The 20,674-nt window shown below is 41.6% G+C and overlaps 1 protein-coding gene across 1 annotated transcript in view; it reads left to right on the forward strand.

The window, feature by feature from the left end:
• Window positions 1-20,674, forward strand: part of pex14 (peroxisomal biogenesis factor 14) — a 44,353-nt gene that overhangs the window by 15,909 nt on the left and 7,770 nt on the right. The window contains exons 3-7 of the mRNA XM_071907404.2: window positions 3,274-3,358; window positions 10,135-10,260; window positions 12,417-12,502; window positions 14,320-14,422; window positions 18,173-18,270. Of these exons, the coding sequence (XP_071763505.2) occupies window positions 3,274-3,358; window positions 10,135-10,260; window positions 12,417-12,502; window positions 14,320-14,422; window positions 18,173-18,270 (498 nt within the window). The remainder of the gene's footprint in view (window positions 1-3,273; window positions 3,359-10,134; window positions 10,261-12,416; window positions 12,503-14,319; window positions 14,423-18,172; window positions 18,271-20,674) is intronic.

Raw genomic sequence — 20,674 nt, forward strand, 5'->3', positions numbered from 1 at the left:
TTAACTTTTATTTTAAAAAAAAAGGAATGTGAATACCTTTGTCCTTTTTATGCATTGTGTTTTTTCCCTAATACCTTGAGGAGCAGGATTGAATAAGAGTTTTGGGTAAACCCTGGGAAGGTAATACATGTAGTACTCCTATCAAAAGGTCTATAAGTTGGTTCAGAAAAGTGTCTCAAAACGCAGCATGCACTGAAGAGGGCCAGTTGCAAAGGCTGCATCATTTCTTTATGGTGCTTTCAATTCAAAATACTTGTTGGATGACTGTTGGTAAAGTTGCCCTGAATAACCAAGAGTGAAAAGAAGACTCTCGAAACCCTTGTTGACCTCTGCTTATACCTACACAGGAAATCGTTTTTTTGTTTTTTTTATATGGGGGCTACATGGCAGCATTTCTGAGCAAGGAATCCCTTTTATCTGCTATGGCTCAAACGTTGTTCTGCAGTTCATTTATTCACACAGTTTAACTTCAAATACTGAAACCAGCAAAAAGAAATGGCTAAATATAACTCATATGTTACTATTTGAGCATGTGGAAAGTCAGCATTTCCCAATTGCTCAGTTCCTGAGATTTCATAATGTACGACTGGAAAATATCCATAGGTTTTGTACCTATATTATAGTTAAGTGCTGATAACTAGTTAGAGCAAAACACACAACTGGTTACATGGATTCCCTTAGGCGTCCAACCATGTGGTTCGACCATAATTGGATTTCATGCTCATTTCTCACAATTCAAGGTATCACAATTGTAATTTTCAGACAAGTGCATTGTTAAGTCTTGTCCAATTCAAACTCAATAACATTGCTGTAATCTTGTCCGCTCATCAACTTCACTCTCTTTAAGTGTGTTGGTTAATGTTATCTCTTTCTATGATTGAGTTTTCGCCTCTTTTTTGGCTTTACCTGACACTTTATAGGTTATCTGGTTTGTAAAGATTATTGTTCTTAACATGGAGCACTTTGGTGCATTAGCAGTTCCTGCTTTACAAGAAGCTTTACAAAAGAGCCTAATTGTTATTCTAACAAAAAGGTATTTACCAATATTCAGAAAGGCAGGAAACTCCCATAATTTTTATTATAGTTGATATTTATACTGCCAAACCAAATGTGCCTTGTACTAACATACAGCTCACCCTCCTAAAAGCCCAATTGTGTGCTACCCAACACTATAACTGGGATGATCTATAAGTCAATAACAAGACAAGACTGAAATCTGTGCAATGTGGTTATAATTGATTGAGATGTCTGGGTGGAACTTGCACAAAGCATCTATGTCATCTGCTAAGAAGTGCACTTTTCCTCTCCCTGAAGATCTACCACTACAATTTTAACCAAATGGACATTTGCCTTATTAGTTTGCCGCTGAGCAAGCTGTGGTCTTTATTAAGATGTCATACTTACGCCTATTAACATTGACACAATTTTTTTGTCAATATTATGCTATTGAAAATGTAAGGAAATGTAAACAAGGATCGCTAGTTCAGCATATTCCTCCTCTATTAGGTCATTTACTTCTCACAGGCGTACATCACTCTTCTATTTACTGGAATGAGTATTGTTGTATTCGATTTGTAGTGTGCTTTATTATCTCTGGTTTCTGCCTTTACCACAACTAGTCGGGCCGGCTCACTTACTTGAATGGCGAAAGCTGTTCTGAGAGCTGAATGATATTGTCTTGTTATCAAAGGGATATTTTCCCTGTGTTTTTACAGTATCTGTGGGCCCAGAACATCAGTCGGGGGTTCACCATGCAAATGGTTTAATCTGCTTGTCACAATGAAGGTTCCGGGTGACTGACTTTAATAAGCCCTCAGCATATAGAGATCCAGGAAATTCCATCCCCCTTGCGTAACCCTTATGTACATCAAAGGTCATGGTAATGTCACAGTGACACAGTAGATTTGTGTCTCTAAATAATTTGTGCAGGCATATCTTGGGGAGAAATTGATACATTTTGATAAAATTACTAATTTTCACTATTTCAGTTTGCACTACTGCATACATTAAGTGCATTTAGTACTTCTGCAGACCTACAGTGTAATACTCCTGTAGAACTTCTGTGGATACCGTGTGGCATTTTCCTATTGTGTGTACCTTACATTAATTAGTATGGAAACTGTAAGCTACATATTGATATTCTGCTAAACTAATGAAAATTTAAGAAGTGAATTTGGAGAAGTTGCATACGGTTTCATATGCCACGATCCTCTAACATTTTTGTGTTTGTCACTGAAATCTAGCTCTTTAGACAGCTTCCCTGCCACACCTACCCCTTGGACAAGTTTTAAAATGCAATTCTTTTGGATTGAAACAGGTTCATAGTATATGCAATGCATTACCCAAAACGAATTACCACTGGCAGGGCGCTCAATCACTTTGTATCTTTCAACACTAAAAGAAAAGAAGAGTAATCAAAACCTTTCAACCTATTAGAGGGATGACTTTTACAATTGAATCACGGGGACCACAGGTGCGATAATAAGTCATCTAAACCTCCCCTCTAGTGTGTTTCCCCTTTCTCTGTGTTCTTTCATGTTTATCTATTTTAGGAGGCGCCACTTCACGGCGCCCACTTCAAATTTATGTTTTAATGCCATTTGAGGATGATTTTTTTTTCCTCCTTCCAATTCTTGGAAATGCATACTGGGTTGGAAAATTAAGGTGCATCTCGAAGGAAAACATAATAGAATCGATGAACGCTGTGCACTTAAAACTACTGATGTTCTGATGCTATTTAACGTTCTAGTGCATTAACGTTTCAAGTCATTACAACATTCAGGCTGGGTGATTTGATCATGGCACGTTTTTAACTGGAAGAATTACAGAAGTTTTCTGCCTTGGATTCTGAAGTTATTAGATACAAATGATCACCTCTGCATTAAGTATAGATTTTCTTCCCCTGCGCACTTAAGACTGGAAGTTTGTCTTTAAGAGGGTAATAGCAAATTAAGCTCCATACTCCATTTGTCCAGCACTCTTGATGGGCTAATTTTATAACTGCTGATTTGGTCATTCCCCAGATTTAGCTGGAAAGTGGTCAGGTGGTCTTTCTCCTCACTGCTGGGGGGAGTTTTAGAAGCAACTATCAAATGGAATCCATTTATGTTCTTCGTCTGGATTTTTAACGAATCTATTTCTTATAGAATGTCTAGACTGATGTTTGCGCTGTTGAATGCATCGCTCTGTCCTTCCTGCGCACATTATCGTTTTCTTCCTCTCACATTTATCTCATTGTGAGAAATTAAATTATTCACATTTGTCTCTTCCCAGATTATCACTGCTGTAAAATTCCTACAGAACCCAAAAGTACGCCAGAGTCCGATGGCCACCAGAAAAGCCTTCTTGAAGAAAAAAGGTGAGAGAAAATCTTTTGCAATAGTAGTGTATCATTATATTTGGTTGCTGCTGCCCTTTGGTGAATACAATAATTGCAGCCTTGAAAATTATATATTTGTCAAAATCTAATAAGGCTAGCATAACCATATGTATATGTTAATAAAATGTAATTGCCAGAGATGCACACCCAGTGTCCTTTTTTGGTAAGCTTGGTCTTTAAGGGTCAAAGGTCGCGGCCATAGCTCTATGCCCTGGGGGGTCGGACAGGGGTCGATTTAGCTGCAGAGTGCATGATTCAGGCCCCGTGAATAAATGACCCACCAGTTCGGATGCTCCTTTGGGTTCAGGAAAATTAATATTGACAAACCCCCTCTGCATTTTCAATGGAATTATCAATATTACCTTCCAGCATTTTAACCCTTTTACTTAATTTAACTGTTACCGTAAATTTGAGGCATGACATGGGGAGGTTAGTATGTAGGGAGGGTGGAAACGTGCTGGCTGTTCAGGTTCTTTGCAATAGATGGAGATTATTTCTAACACTTTTGAATATTGTTTGATATAATAAGGCTGGAAAACAGCTTTATTACTCTTGAGTGAGCTAATTTATGTCAATGCAATATACATATTATTCAGTTTTTGCTACTTCTAAAGCAGATTAGATTGGTACAGTGTTTTCGGTACTTTTTTTCTTACAGTAGGTCTGTGACTGAGCAATGACACAGTATGTGGCTTTACCTCAGATAAACTATCTTAGTGAGTATTTTTCTTTCAATGCTTTGCAGAACAGTTCTGTACTTGGGGGACTAATACATCGGCAGTGCTAAGGGACTTTGCCTCTAGCATTAGAGCAGTGAAGCAGTGAAAAGTGAGCCTAAAAGCTCCATGACTGGGGAAGGTAACCTGAAACCAAATCCATGGTTGCCGGCTGCTACTACACACATCTCATCTGGCTCTAATGACTCTTGATATCTTTTGAAATTTCCCTGTCTTTGTGTCTCATTATTGACAACTAAGGCATGTTCATAATCCACTGTTGGTTATCTCAAATTCAATAAGGGCTCATCAATACCAAATGATGTCATACTATGTCACATTTTCTTTCGTACTTTCTGCTTTGTTCTGAACTCCATTGCACTATCCGAAATGGTTCCCTCTTACTGCACTTTACATCTATGAAATATGTATGACGGTTTAATGCAGATTTATTTTGGAAAGTCAGTTCCACTGTAGATCTAAACAAAAAGTCTTGATTTGCATAAGGGCATTGATCCAAGAGAAAATAGAGTAATGAAACCCTAAGCACAAAGTATGTTTGGCAAGCACTTTGCAGTGGACGTGTTATTCATAGGATGTTTCACGACTTGTATGATGCACCCATAAAACAGCGCACCTGGAGAATAGGATGTCTGCCCATTCGCACCTTGACTGAATACAAAGCTCCTCCTTTGCCACCTTAGGTTGATTCAGGAACTTTCTGTGCTTTCTGAACTTTGTGTTGTTGAACCAGACGTTATTCTTTGTATTCTCCTGCCCTAGACTGATTTTGAGATAGGTGATGTTTGTAAATGTTCATGTTACAGAAAATGGGCTTGTGTCAGCAGAAGCCTGTTATGACTGAGCGTCACCTCGAACAGTGTAATCATGTCACAATAAGTATCGCTTCGTAAGCAACTTGCGTGAGTTTTGAAGAGTAGGAGGGAAACTAATCTTCTGGACAAAGTGACAAATAAGTCAATTTCAGATTCAGATTCTGATTGCATTTCATATAAAATTTACCTTTTTTTCACTTTCATGATGAGTTTGTCTAAATGAAGCAAATTGCCTTGCACTTATTGGTGCTATTGTAACAGGCCTCCTATGAGTTTCACTTTTAGTTACATTCTGAGCAAAATATATGTGCTATTGTTTCTCAGGTGTGAGGTGTCATTACAGGATGTATTTGAGAACTAGTTCATATCTTCAAGAGCATAAAGGCCTAGTATAAGTTTCCCTTTGAAATTCGTTTTTTTCCATGAAAAGGTTCATATGCTTACTGAAAACAGGAAAAGGATGCGTTTAAATTGGCCAAAAGTGTATAAAATGCGTCGACCGGAAGAACCCAACTGCCCATTCACTGTAGTAATGAAAATTATGATTCATTCCCTGTCTGTCTCATTTCTTCTTATCCTACACAAGCCAATGCAGACATTATGATGGACATGGTGATAGACCAACAGTCACAACCCCCTTATTTCTTCACATGTACCCAGGCTACCAGACTGTCCTCTCAACCTTTTGACCCTGAAACTCAATCACCCTCCTCATCCCACTGCCACCACAGCAAATGTGTCAGTCTTAATTTCTAATACAGTTTAATGTCATATTTATGTAAATACTTCTGGATTTTACTCTATATTAACAGCCAGAAATGTCAAAGCACACATAAAATGAAACAATACCATCTCCCGGTAGAGTGGAATTTAAATTGGATTCCTCTTGCTGCCACTACTTACGCTGGCCAGCTGATGAAGGGGAAAATAGGGCCCACTTTGATTGCATGTTGCAGAATCTTTACACAATAATCTCGCTCGTGCATATTATTTCCGTGCATATTTGTGCCCTAATCTGCACTGAAGGATGCCTCTCTGGTTACATCTCCTTTTTTTCCAAAGAGATCCTAATAGTCTGGTTTATTTCAATATTCATTGAAAAATGTAATTTTCTGTTTTCCTTCAACTGTCAATTTCATGGTATGAATTGGCAATTATGCAGTCCAATATGTCTAGCTGCCCTTCTTGAGTCCTTGTTGAATAAACTGGCTAAAATATTGAAACTTTGTCACTTAGATGTAATATAAATCAAGATTTAAAAACCAAAGATGTTTTCTTTCTTTTGCTCACAGTATTACTACACTGAGAACTGTGGAAGTGAATTGCATTTAAACTGTCTTACTAACAAGTGCCATCTTGGAGCAATTTTGCTTTACTTGTCCCTTGCCAAGATCAAGTAAATTTTAGTGTGTTTGAGTGAAATGTAATGTGTTCCAGTCTCATCTAGTGAATTGTGCCATCCATGTCCCCTACAATTAACAGGTGTGACAACTAAAGAGCGTTGGGCCCCATTTTGGCACCACCATTTAGCCTAGACAATTAGCAGTTGCACGCATAATTACCAAAAAATCTAATTCTCAGGACATAGTCAACAACATTTTCCATCTTTCAGCATGTCACTTTGACCGTGGCCCCAAAGCTGACATCACTCAGATGCACCCAGATTACCTCGCTAGGAAAAAGTAAAGCACGCAGAGTACAAATACGTCGCTGTATTACAGGTAGATGCAGTATGTGAAACGTGCACAGTACATTCTCTGTCAGTGAGACATAAATGATGGCTAGACTTATTTCTTTTCTATCCCATCAGAATGCCCCGGTTGTTATTGACTTGAATAAATAATGCTAATAGGTTTCACCCTGAGCAGAGGGCCAGTGATCGAGGGTCACGGGGAACACAGGTAGGCTGTTGGTCTATTACCATACCTGGTATGAAGGTAAGGGGAAGGATAAGGTTCATCATCCCAGATATTAATAGGATGCTGTTTGTAAGTGGGGTTATGTGACTCACCTCTCGGACAAAAATGACAATGACCAAGGCCCGCATAGAAGGTAAAGGGATTGATGTGGTTATAAATTACTCCACGGCGCCACCTAGCCTAGGCCTTGCCTACTTTGTCATCAGTACAAGGCGATAAAGCAGGGAAATGAGAGCAGAGTCCCCTTTTTTAATACATAAATGAATACGCTATGAGAGTGGTCATTATTTAGGGCATGCCATTTTCAAGCAGCTGTACCACACCAAATAACATGTAGAATCTCCCGTGCCAGCGCACCATGAGAAACAGGTTGAAGTTGCACTCCAGTTCTCAATAACCCATTGACCTCCATCTATTTATGACCCCTGCCATGCATTTTTTTTCTTAATATGATATTCAAAATGTAAGTAATTTTCACTCAAGGGCAACTTCATAATTCAGGCCTTGGAGGACAGTGAAAAAGGCATTCACCTTTTACCACCCAAAATATTTTAGTAAGCAATTTTTATAATTGGCTGTCCGGTCTGGGTCTTGACCCATAAAGTTCAGAAGTGCCAGAATCGGAGAAATGGATTTTATGTAAGAGCCTTGCTGCCTCTTTGCCCTTAAAAAATGCCCAGAGAATAAGAGCCGCTGAAAATAGAGCTGTAAATAACGGGACGAGCAATGGGTTTTCCTTTAAATAAATACCGATCAGGTTTATGTTGAAAGACAATAGAAAACGTAGCCCAGATATGCAGTTTACAGTATTTATAGCTGTAATATCGAGGTGCCAGCACCGTAATTTCATGCCCCAATGAGAATGGCAAGGTCAAAGCAAATGCTTTGGCTGAGCATCTGCTAATACGGTGACTCATAAACAGGCGCTGCGTGTATCAGGTGCACCAAATAATACAGTATAATGAAATACAGAATAGCTTTCCATTATTGTTCTTTTTTACGGTGTCGTCATTAGGTGTAATTTATGTCTTAAAAAATTCATCTCCCCACAGGTCGATCTGAAATGGGGGTCCAGGGGTCATTCCACAGGTTCTGGAACCCGTAATAAATTTCACAATCCCTTTTTTTGTCTTTGCCTTTTATATGTAAAACTCAGTTTCACCTTGTTGTCTTTTCTTTTGGATCTGAGGGGCCTTTCGTTTGTTGTTGTCTTCCCCTCAGCAATAAACAGATCAGAGCCCACAGCATAGCTCAGTGAGTTGTAATTTGACAAGAAAACAGCTTTATGAATTTCCATGTATTTTATTTTGATGCAAGGTGAGAAGCTTTCATTCTGCCGTACAAACAACATCATCAAAGACGTGAATAGCCATTAAGATGTACATACATTAAGCTCAGTACCAGCCTAAAAGTTGTGTCAGAAAAGCCTTTACGTGTCAAGGTGAAAAAGACTGAAACACGTTTATATTTCTTCCCGTTTGGTGAAACGGAGATCTTGCATGTCTCACTCAATAGTCTGCCACCATGTAGTCTGCTGTGGTCAGATGAATCAGGAGTCCAGGGACACATTATTGCTTATTTGACAGTGCAGTCTGACTGCACAAACTCAGCACATGGCGCTCACCACTTCCTGGCACTCAGGACCTGCCGTAGACGACAGGCCGGCCAATATTTGCCTTCAATTATTCAACAATTTTCATGGCCATTTGAAGTCCTTGGAGCATTTAAATAGGTGACGGGAGGGACCTCCTCTTGGCATCAGCTGTGTGGTAGATTATCAAAGGATTTCTTTGTGCTTTTGGACTGCCGATATAGGGGTAGGTCAAAGTGGGATTTTTGATCAAGGTTCGGCCTTGTATTTAAGCTTGACTCACATTTGCTGTTGGCGTAAACACAGGTCGTGAGAGCTTTCACATACTGTAGCGTGCTCATACGGATATTCAAATTATAGAAATCATTTGATTAACAGGATTCTTTGTTCTAACACCTCGTTGGCATTCTTCGGAAATGGAAATTTGTTTTATGGCTTTAGATATTGCATGCTATAAACACTCCACATGTTTGTTATGACGATCATCAAGAGGGTCAATACCACTGGTACCAGGATTTGACTGGCGTTGTGCAGTTATTACAAGTATAAATTAAGAGCCATCTCTTGAAACATTGCAATTGAACCCTTGTCAATGGCTCTGTCTCTCTCAAAGGGTGGAGGAAGCTTATATTGAACATGTATAGAATTCCCCAAAGCCCAAGGGAGTAGTCCCAAGTAAAAGGCCCTCTCACAAAGGGGATTTTCTGTCAGGAAGCAGGTAAACCCAGGAAACGCACTCAGGGAAATGGCTTGGGAAAGTGATGGTAGTGAGAGGCAGCCTCTTAAGCTACAGAGAGCAATACATAGCTTTGTAATGTAGACTGTGCTGATGTTTTCATCATAATGTATACCATACTTATCAATATCTAAGACCTTCATACCAGTCGGTTGTTTAAGCTCCCCTGTGCATTACAAAAGGGATTTATTTATTCTAGTTATTTGTCAGCTTTCTCCTCATGGTTTTGCTCTAATCCGAAAATGTTTTTTTTTTTTAAGATTTCATCGAAAGTTGTAATTATTCTTCTTTGTTTAGATTAAGATGCTCATTAAAAGATGAGACCCGTAGCAATGGCAGCATATGGCGCCTGAAATAAAATCCTTTCTTGCCACAAAAGGAGATGTTCATATTAGATTTTTTTTTCTCTCCTCCCCTCTGATTCTCCATCAGGGAGCCCTTTGCAATTTAATCATCACTAAAATCATTAAAAAGATCTGAAGATTAAATTATATTGGCATTTGCAAAATTATGTAATACATTTACATCACAATGAAGAAATTAAAATAATGCATTTTCTCTGTCTGGGGTGTATGAAATCTCCACCTGGGAAATATAACTGGAGAAGTGGACAGACTCTTATTTTCTTTGCCTTTGGTGACAGTTAATAGGCTAGCAGAGTTTCAGCTTTCATTGTGCGAACCTTTCCACTCTGTCTACTTCTGATAGATGTCCACGAAACAGAAATTCTCAATAGAATTTGTGAATTGATGCATTTTTGAGAAGAGTGTAAATCTGAATGAAGATTTGTCATAGTTTCTCTAAATTGTACTTGGAAGATTTGTGGGGAGCTTGGGAAGAATTTAAGCACAGATATTATGATAGGCAGGGAGCCATTTGTTTTATCCTCGTGACACGCCAGCACACCGCCACCGCACACTCACTGACTTGTCTTAAAGGTGTGTCTCTTGTTTCCAGGGCTGACTGAAGAAGAGGTAGAGTTGGCCATCCAGCGCTCTGGCAGCACAGAAGAGGTCCTTGCTCTGAGCCCTGTGGGACCCCCTCTTCCACTCCACGCCACCCAGCTCGCTCCCGGACCACACAGTGAGCGCACACATTCACACACTCTCTTCTCCCCCTTTGATGCCTGGTGCATATACACAATCTTAACATTTATGTGCACCGTCTGGTCTGAAAAAAAAACAAAACAAACAAGTGTATATTATGCATGAGTCTACTTTGAAACTTAGGTCCCTGCTCACCACAGAATAACCGTTTGGGATGTTCCCTGGTACACTGGTTAAACAGGATTATCAGTAGCTCACCAATTAGCTACATCTTTACGATTATTATAGTCCTGCATGCCATACAACATTTGCCTTGATTGGGAGTTTAAACGTAGGGAATATGACATTGTCACAGCACAAGCTCATGAAGTCTCCCTTGCCATTCTGTTTCAAGGGGTGTCACCCCGGCAAGACCCCACACCACAACCTGTATCTTTATTACCTCAGGAGGTTATGAGTGCTGTCCACTGATTTACCAATGCAGAATGAAGTCCGCATAATGCTTAACCCGTATGACAATGATTCCAGATGTATTCCACCCTCATTTATTACCACACTGTCCTTGACTCCCCCGGCATCTCATGTTTTGTAATGAAAGTGATGTTGATGGGATGGCCATGTAGTTAGGGAGACTCGCGGCTCTCCGTCCATAGTGGGGGGTTTTATATCAAAACGGCTATAAGGGAGCTGCATAATGAGGTGAGAGCGGGGAGTCTTGTACGGGGGGTCATGCCGAAAAGAGGGGGCTACCTCCCTTTGATGTCCTTGTTATGGGGACGGTGCACGGGGACCCGCATCCATCTCTGTCGAAGTAATGGATACTCTGATCTCTATTTCCACGCGGCGGAAGGACAGGAAGGCCTCCACTGAACCCAATAAATTTGAGAGGAGATTGGAAAAACGGGGGATGGAGACCACAGCTCCACAGCTTAAGTGACCAAATAAAAAAATGGAAGATGGCAGAGTGGAAGTGGAAGAGGAAAAGGGAGAGAGAGAGGAAGAATGGAAGGTCCTAAAGGGGGGAAAGAGCAAGTGAAGACCCCTGGTGATGCAGTGAGGCTCGCTCAGGGTCAAGCGCCTATCCCAAGGACTCCTAGGCCTTTCAGAAGCACGGTATTGTGGGATAGGTGACAATCTATCGCAGCCATAATGTTGATGAAGACCCAAATTTATGTGGTTACCATATGGACGATGGCGAGTGACTCAGAATTTTCGATGGGAAAGGTTACGGGTTCATCCCCGAATGCTGCAGCAGCGTTGAAACATGCCCTTGAGTAAGGAGAATCATATTGCATTCACCTTGAAAATATACCTTACAGTCCAATATGACAGTGGGTCTCATCATTTGATTTGCATGTCAAATCACACAAGTGGTAAGGCACAAGATCAATCTGTTTACTTACTTGAAGCCAGTAAAACATGTCTACCACATAACCCATTATGTGAAATCAGATCTGTAATAGAATATCAATGGTATACTTTAGTGGCCTAGTCTATAATAATTTCCAATTCATTTGGGCCCTACCTGAGTAAATAACTCTCTTAAAAAGAAAAAACTCTTATGTTTCCTTCACAGAGCTGTTTGTTGTTTAGTGACATTTTCAGTTGAATGCTTCTCATGTGGGGAAATTCCACCTTGACAGACAGTTGGCCTACCCAGATGACAGCTTGCACAATGACACACTTTCACACTATCTGTCACTCAGTAAAACAGTCAACTTCTAAACACACACACACACACACCAGCTCACCTTTCTGCCCATTCTGGTTCTTGAAGGTTTATATACATACATTCTGCTAGGTCCCACTCCAAAATAAATGGAAGACAAAGGTGTGCTTTCTAGAAGAGCAGGATAGTACGTGCTTGTTTGCTCATGCTCTGCAGCCTTACTCTTTATGATTCAGACTTTTGACGTTAACATAAAAAGAATAAGATTGCAATATCACACAGAGATAAAGAAGTGCATTGCATTTATAAAAAGGTGTTACTTCTTAAAAAAAAAAAGAAGCACCTTTTCTTTATCTTTAGCTATCATGCAACATCTTTGCAGCTTGATGCAGATAGCAAATGCTGAAAGCAGTATCTTCTGCCAGGACTTATTAAACTGAAATTCTCAAATCATTACAACAACCATTTCAGTACAACCGTTTCATTGCATTCTAATGTTTATCCTCCTCTCTGCCCCTGTCCAGGTCCAGCAGGCTACAGATGGAGAGACTACGGTGCCCTCACCATCATCATGGTGGGGATCGCCTTTGGCTTCCATCATCTATATAGGGTAGGTTACACCGTGCTTCTCTTGGCCTTCTGATCTTATTCCCTCACTTTCACTTTGTTTTTACAGTTTCAAATGTTGTCTAAATTTTGATATTTGTCTTACACTGTGCCGTTAGATCTGTCAGTACAGCCTCTCCCTGATATTACATTTAAATTGGCGGGCTTTGCAAGTACATCAGTTGATGATGAATTATGGTGCTAGAATAGAAGGCGCCTCTACAATATGTAACATCACTCTGGTCTAGTTATTAAAGCCACCCTGCTTTACGTCAGAGCATGATCTCATATGAACCCCCTCTTTTAAACTTCCCCTTCCCTCCTCCTCTTCGATATATGTTTTTTTTTCTTTAAAAAATATAGTTGCTAACGCAGCACACAACCCTTTTTTGACGTCTAAAAATAATCACCCTGGTTTTTATCGGGCTTAGCAGCCCTTGAACATGAGCCCATGAGGCCCCTTGTCCCCCAGTGGCATTAATCCCATAGTGGTTGTTAGTAGTAGGCTGAGTGGCATGTGGAAGCCATTACTCTCATTTTAGAGAAGGACAGGAGCTCTAGCAGTAGCTCTTGGCCTAGATGACAACCCTCTCTCCTTTCTATGACTGTGTGTGTGTGTGTGTGTGTGTGTGAGAGAGAGAGGGTGAGAGAGAGAGAGTGTATGCGCGCTTGCTCGTGCATGTCATGTACATACATAATACTTACCTGAACCCATGAGATATATTAGCTTCTCTTAAGATGTCCTGTTATTTCGTCCTCCCTTTACCCAGCCTTCCATTGGGCCACACATGCACATTTGGGTCCGCTGTCCCTTATGCCTCCATCCCTGTGTTCTTTCACTCACACAAACTCGCACATACCCTACCTGTCTATTGGTTCCTCCGTGCAGCAGGTTTAGCCAGCCGCTGGTAGCCTGGGAGGTGGGATTCCCTGGCGGGACGGCACAGGTTGCTGTCATGTCACCGGAGCGTAGCGCCAGTCGCACCATATGTCCAGGCTTCTGCCCATACTTTATTTATGCTATGGAGCGCCTTGTAAACACCACACTCCCAGCAGCCCACTTATTAATTACCACGTGTTGACACTCATTTAATCTTTTTCTCTAAAAAGTGTTTATTACTTGCGCTGGTGTCGCCAGTTGCCACCTGAGTTGGAGAGAAAACCCGGTCCGGGCAGCAAGCAGCTCCAAACCGGCTGAAAGGGACTGACTGATCTTTACTGAGTTTTACAAACTAGAAAACCTTTATGATTTTGAATGCAGTTCAGTGATGCCCTCCAAGGTCACATGGCCCTTGCTTGTATATGCTGAGCTCAGCTCCACGCACACATGCATAGGATTCAGTCAAACGCTGTCAAGCCGCTCATCTGGATAACACTCCCACTCAATAACAAAGATCCTCATTTGGCTGTCAGACGTACATCACTTGGTACAGTTCTGTTTATTCAATGGCAAAAGGCTGATAAACAAGATGACATTGATTCTGGATTTGGAGGACTATTTTCAATGTTTATAATCATGTTTTGTCATTCTGTTAACTGTTGGCATATCTCTTTCCTTCACTTCACCCCTGTGTGCCTTAATTCATCGCATTTCTTCTGCTGGTATGACATTTTGCACACACATCTACCAGTTGCTTGGACGCTCTACTGTAACAATGCTTGCACATTATAATCAGACAGTTTAGACGCTGGGGCTCAATTCCAATAAAACAATGCCTTTGACCCTTCACCACCAAGCCTAGGTGGCCCTCTCTTTTCCTCCTCTTTCCGTCCCTTCCCGCCGGAGAGAAGTGTAATAACGTGTCATGTTTTTAATTGCAGAAATACATCCTTCCCCTCATTATGGGCAGCCGAGAGGACAAGAAGCATCTGCAGAGGATGGAGAGCAACATTGCGGCGATGAGTGGCACGCTGACACAGACAGGTGAAGATTAATATCTTCATCACTTTCTCCCTCCTTAACATTTTCCCTCATTTATCTGTCGCCAAAATCGGGGGGCCCCGCACGTTTTTAACAAATGACGCCGCTGTCATTTTGCTTTAATTTGAAATTGCTTGTTTACTGTCAGGCTCGGGCTCAATTAATTACGTTTCGCTGAAAAGCTCTTAACCTCGGAATATTAATGAGGGGTTGGGAAATGACAACTTTTCTCTCCCCCCCATCCTCCCTCACTCCCCCCATCCATCCCTCTCCCCCTGCGCCAACCTCACCCCCACCCGAACCACCGCCGCCATCATCATCATCCACCCTCCTCCCCGTAGGTGGCGAGAAAGTTCATTTTAATTTTGTGAGCGCGTGTGTGTGTGTGTGTGTGTGTGTGTGTGTGTGTATGCCGTGGCGCGGCGTGGTGTCTGGGCTCAGCACTGGGCCTAGTGTGATTAAGTGCACAGTGACAGGTGCGGCTCCCATGTTGGACAGGTGAGGAATCTCAACCTGGCTGTCAGACATAGAGGGAGGGAGGGAGAGAGGGAGGGAGAGGGAGAGAGATGTGTTCCTAGCTCTTCGTCAATATAATTAAAAATCCAGGGAGGCGTAAATGAGGGAGACACTCTGAGAAAGTTTGGACTCGTTAGCAGTAGAGTTCAGCTGGAGTCTGTTTTCACCTGAAAGACATGAATCACCATTTGAGATAGGTAAGCCGGTGTAGAAAAACAGGTACATTGTGGGAGTTTTAGAGATTATTGATCTTCAATGTGTATAAATCAAAAGTGTGTATTTTGATTCATTTTTTCTGATATAAAACATGGCATTTGATCGCATTTGGTCACATTTTAATCCACTACACAAGGTGAGTGCACCTTTCCATAAGAGCTTAAACTGAAATAGGATAAAGGAAAGACACTTGGAAGTGTTTCATGCCTCAAGTGTGTGATTAAGGCAAATGCCTTTTCTCCAATAATTAAACTCCATATGCCTGGCTTTGCACACACAATTTATAAATTACCATCAGAACTGTGCTGATCAGGATTTCGATAGGGAGAGAGACAAAGAGGAACTAAAGCAAATGTATGTCTACCTCAGGCCACACGCTAACTTCTATCAGCAGTACCATCTCATCAGCTCAAATACAAACACCCCTTGTCATTTTCCCTACACCACCGAGTCAAAACAAATTAAATGTTTGAGTTTACCATCGCTGTCACGAACCAACATACTGAAGATAAAAATACGGCTGCTATCACTTTATCCAATCACACCCATCCTATTGTTTTCTGGCTGAGTAAGGTAGGTGGAGGGCAGAAATTGTGTGAGATCGCATGCAAGGTGTGGCACTCCAAATCTGATTAACAAATATGTGCTCTTTTATGTTCTTTTTTTCCCAACTATGCAAACACATTTCCTGTGGCTATTTTACTGCCTATTCTTTCTCGACTTTTCACTTTTTGGAGATCTGCCAACCTACAAACCCTGTTTTGTTTATTGTTAAATATGGGATTTCACAATAAGAGTCCTCCTGTGTTCTGCAGGGAGTGGATAGGACTCAATGGAAAAACCAGGGTCTTCCCTTCAGCCAGTATGGGGAACTAATTTGCTGTGACTGCAGTAGCCAAGCTGCTATTGTAGTTAATGACTGTTGTAGTTAACAGTTGGGGAGAGGGGTTGCAATTACACTGCGAGTTTTCTCCTCTGCTCTCTCTTTGTCTTTCTCTCTCTCGCTCTCCCTCTCTCCTCACTGCACTGAGTAATAGCGACCGACTGCCTGGCTGCTGCCAATTGCTTGAACCCCCTTTTGTTAAAGTTCATGTATTTCTCTAGTGCCGGGCGCAATGAGGTGATGTATCCTTTTGAATGGGGACTACATTAGTCTCTCTCGCCAGCCCCAGCTCCAGACTAGGGGCCTTGACTCCCATTATGATTTGCCTACAACTTCACACAGACAATTAATGAATGGATCTTGGAAGCACTTCAGCACACCCAGGCTGTAATGGAATTGTGCGGCTGTTTGGGCACTCTTTGTCGGTGGGAGCCATATTGGTGACCAGCTGGCCATTAAAGACAGAGACAGGCCTGGACATATGTAGTGTACATTATATGGAGGTATTTACTGAATAATTTACTGAATACACAATGTGGGCCCTCCTCACAGCAGCTGCAAGGCTCGCACGTCAGCTTGTCTCCGATTCTCTCTGTCTCTCACACACACGCACACACACACTCGTCACAGCTACAAAGTCTCCCTCTGATTCATGCCTGGCCAAAGTCATTGACCTCATTATTCTTGGCTTCATATCTGTGATAGCCGAGGGTAAGACGTTCTGCATTTTTGTCAAGTGTATGAAAAGTACAAAGGAGTAAACTTTGTGGACAGACTTGAAAAGAGTTGAATTGTAAACAATTTGGCCTAAACTGCTTGAAAAGCTGTGCCAACAGTAATTCAGTAAGTACAGCATTACTGGTTGGCAAATTGACACACACATCTGGAAAAGTTGTGTTGTGGTGAGGTGGAAACACCCGTAGACTAATAGGGCAACTCTTGGTGTAGTGTGCACACCCTGTCAGTAACACCTTTTTAAGCAGGGTTGGCAAAGGGATTTTAGTTTTATAGCTGTCTTCAGAAAACAATAAAAGTTGGTCACATTTTGGAGCACAGAGTAACAAATTCATGAGCGGTTTGTTTGTTTTTTTAACCAAGCCAACGTTCATGCTCAAACTCATATTCCATAAGATTCTGCAACCATGAAAAGATCAAACATTTCAGCACCACACCCATATTGATACAACTCCACCCATTTAAACACAGGTGTCACTACAAGATATTACCTTCTTTGAAAGATCAAATATTTTGTCTGTGTCGGTTTTTCAAAAGAAACACAATCTCCAAGCCAGGCTCTGTCTTTTGTCCTGCCCTGGGTAAATGTGAGAGGAGGCTTCTTTACATCCCGTCCAGTCGGCTGCAGTGCAGGCAAGCTTTTAACCATTGGCCTGACAACCTCAGCAGTGGACCGCCACAATATCTGTTGATGTTAATCCTATTAGGCTTGATTTAACACTTTACACGCCCATGATTTATATGAATGTTTATTGGTTTTCTGTAATATAATCAGCTCGGGGAAACTTAATGCATTGTTTGGTAATACACGCGTGACTGGAAGCAGGGGGCAACAAACTGTGCCCGGTGTTATTTGAAATCATACACCCTCTTCCAACACCAACACTTGAACTAATTCAATCTTCAAAGTCAATGGAAAAAGAGCAATATTTATTGGGATTAGGGGGGACATTTTGTCTGGCAGCCTCCTCCCAAATGAGAGCCTTGTTTTTTCCTTTGTTGATCGTTTGAGGATTTAAGATGCATTAGAAGGCAGTGTCTGGGTGGATAATGGAAGGTTAGAGACTGTTATTTGATTTAAGTTCAGACACTAGAGATTAATATCTCCATCCTATGCACAGAAATACCCCCCCCACCCCCTAACGCCTCTGACCAAAAAGCTGAGACTAAAGTTACTGGTTATTAGCTTTGATTACAATTCTTGGAGGACGGCTTTGATCAGTGACACAAGTCTAGTTCCATCAGTTCTATTTAAACCTAGAGCAGAAAGGAAGTTTTAATTTCTCATTTTCAGCTTTGTGGCAGCAAAATCTCCTTTTTAACAAAATATGTTGTGGGGTTTTTTCCACCCTCTGAATTGTTTGAAGCATGCTGAACGTGTGTTAATTTGTCTGTGTCCACAGTCAGCCAGCTCCAGCAGACCCTGGCCTCGGTCCAGGAGCTCCTGGTCCAGCAGCAGCAGAGAATCCAGGAGCTGTCCCAGGAACTGGCTACAGCAGAGGTAGCTACCACCTCATCAGCCGCTTGGCACCCTCCGCTCCTCACCACCAGCCTCTCAAACTGCTAGAATATCAAAGGCCTTGGTTAAACCTCTGAGATTCTGTGTGTTTACCATACAAAAAAATATTTTTGCCTCAAGTTCTCTAGTGTTTCTCACTGGTGTACTGGACTGAACTCAAAACGTGAGCATTGAGGAAAGCTAGAGAAAAAGGTAGTAACTTTGAAATGACAGGACGGCCCAGTAAAACCAAAGTTGCAGTGTTGAATCCCTGGTCCGATGAGGAGAGAGAAATTATTCTGCAGGCCTCTCTGTACTAAAAACTCTCGTGCTGCCCTGACTCATAAGTAGCTAAGATGGACAGCCTTATTATATACCATCAAAACACAGGCTGCAAAAAAGTATGATGCATCTCATCATGGGATCATAATATTTAACCATATTGCTGTTCCTCTTCGCCTTGATTTTTATAGGCCATGTTCATAATCTGCTGAGAATTATAAGTGTTTAGGTGCATTGGACTGAGTGATTGTTTTTAAAACTTATGTGCGAGGATGAAATGTTGCTCGCTTTTTATAACACCCGTCATAAATCGCTTTATGATCCCCGGGCCCTTAAAAAGTGCCTTGGAAGAGACAATCTTAGACAATGTTTTATGTCCACAGCTTGTTAAGCACATGGGTGTTTGACTGAAGCATCTGGATATCCCAGGAAAACATATGCGAACACATCTGCTTCAGCACAAACGAGGAAGAAAAATATGAATCTCTTCCCCGGACGAGGTTCATCAAAAACTGACGACTCATAGCTCATTTTGTGGCGTTTCAAGCTCTCCTCCGCCGCACAGTTTCCCTAAACAAGGCTAGAAAGCAGTGTCGGCCCACATCAGCTCTGTGTGTGTGTGTGTGTGTGCGGAGGCAATGCTCTAATTGAACCTAAGCAGACCTGAAACAGAAGTCGCTCAGGTTCCCCCTCAGCCAAGCAGTAGGTCCACTTTAAACAATGAGCTACCTCCACGGCGTAGAGGGACAAGGGATGTTTTTCTTTTCATTCGTCATCGCCAAAACACAGATTGGATTAAAAAGTGTCTTACTTCATTTGCCATGAGTGCCTTGTTGGACAGCGGTAGTGTATAAAAAGTATATTTCACATCAAAACACCCATTAAACAAATCATAAACTCTGCTTTATAGCTATAGTGTCGATCTTAAATTTTCCCTGCGAGTCGGCATAAGGCCCTCTGTTGTCTCGGGCCATAGGGGAAATTGGGAAATTGTTTTCAGGTCCGGGGCTTGTGATTAGAAACACATGTTGGAGCTGGTGAGCTACTTATCATTCACCGTTCGCGGCTTTCGGGGTTTGCCTCACCACGCTGCTCTAAGTGCGCCACGCTTGGCAATTATACCTCTCAACACGGAAATGTGCCTTTAACCCGAAACACATGGAGACTTCTGTTTCCTCAGCTGCTAAGTAAACATTTCTCATAGTTCGGAAACCACTGAATTGCAGCGTGCGTATACTGTCCCTAAACTGGGGACCTCATTATGGAATTGAGTTTAGACAGACCGACTCGCGTACACAGACACACACACACACACACAGACACACACACACACACACACACACACACACACACACACACACAAACATGTTGACACTGCACATTTCTGCCAAAAAGACTCCAGGGCCTGGGACAAATCTCCTTTTTTGCTATTTTCTGTGTAATCTTGACTTCTTTAAGAGTATTACCGTGTCGCTGTGTCTTAACTCTGGTGTTAAACGCCTGGCTTAAGGATGAATTCGCCTCAGGCTGATTCATCCCCAATGTTAAACTGCCAGTCTATTTCTGCTCCATTATCATTACAAATCTGCCAGTTAACAGTGTTTGCCCCGCCGTCGCAACTCACTGATAGTTCTCTTTATTAGTGGATGCACATAGAAGATTAGAAACCGCCTCTTTGCTTGTGCGAGACGAACTGCCAGTGGGAAAGTGCATAAATAGAGTGAAATCAATTGCACTGTACCAGTGTTTCCACTCAAAAACGCTCCTCTGGGGACTTCCTTTTGAAACTAATTCCATCATAAATATACATGCATTACACGAAAACACACTGTCTGCCGGCGGAGTAACTGTGAATTAATTTGCCTTCAGACACTCTTAAACAAGCCTTGTTAAAGATCTTATCTTGTTGCTAATGGTCCATAGGCATTTATCTTCATTTAGCCGGATATGCGTTGCCGTCCTTGGGTGCTGCTAGAGTTGATAGTCTTTCTTTTTTTTTTGTGCTTGTAATATTTTTTTTTTCTCTCTTTTTTTTCTTTAGGCACTTAGTTAAGCTGCAGAAAGGGGTTGACCCCTATCACACCCAGGCAACCACCCGAGACATATTAGTTACACTGCTATTAGA

Source organism: Centroberyx gerrardi, chromosome 14 (genome assembly GCF_048128805.1).
Source record: "Centroberyx gerrardi isolate f3 chromosome 14, fCenGer3.hap1.cur.20231027, whole genome shotgun sequence".
Classification (NCBI taxonomy): Eukaryota; Metazoa; Chordata; class Actinopteri; order Beryciformes; family Berycidae; genus Centroberyx; species Centroberyx gerrardi.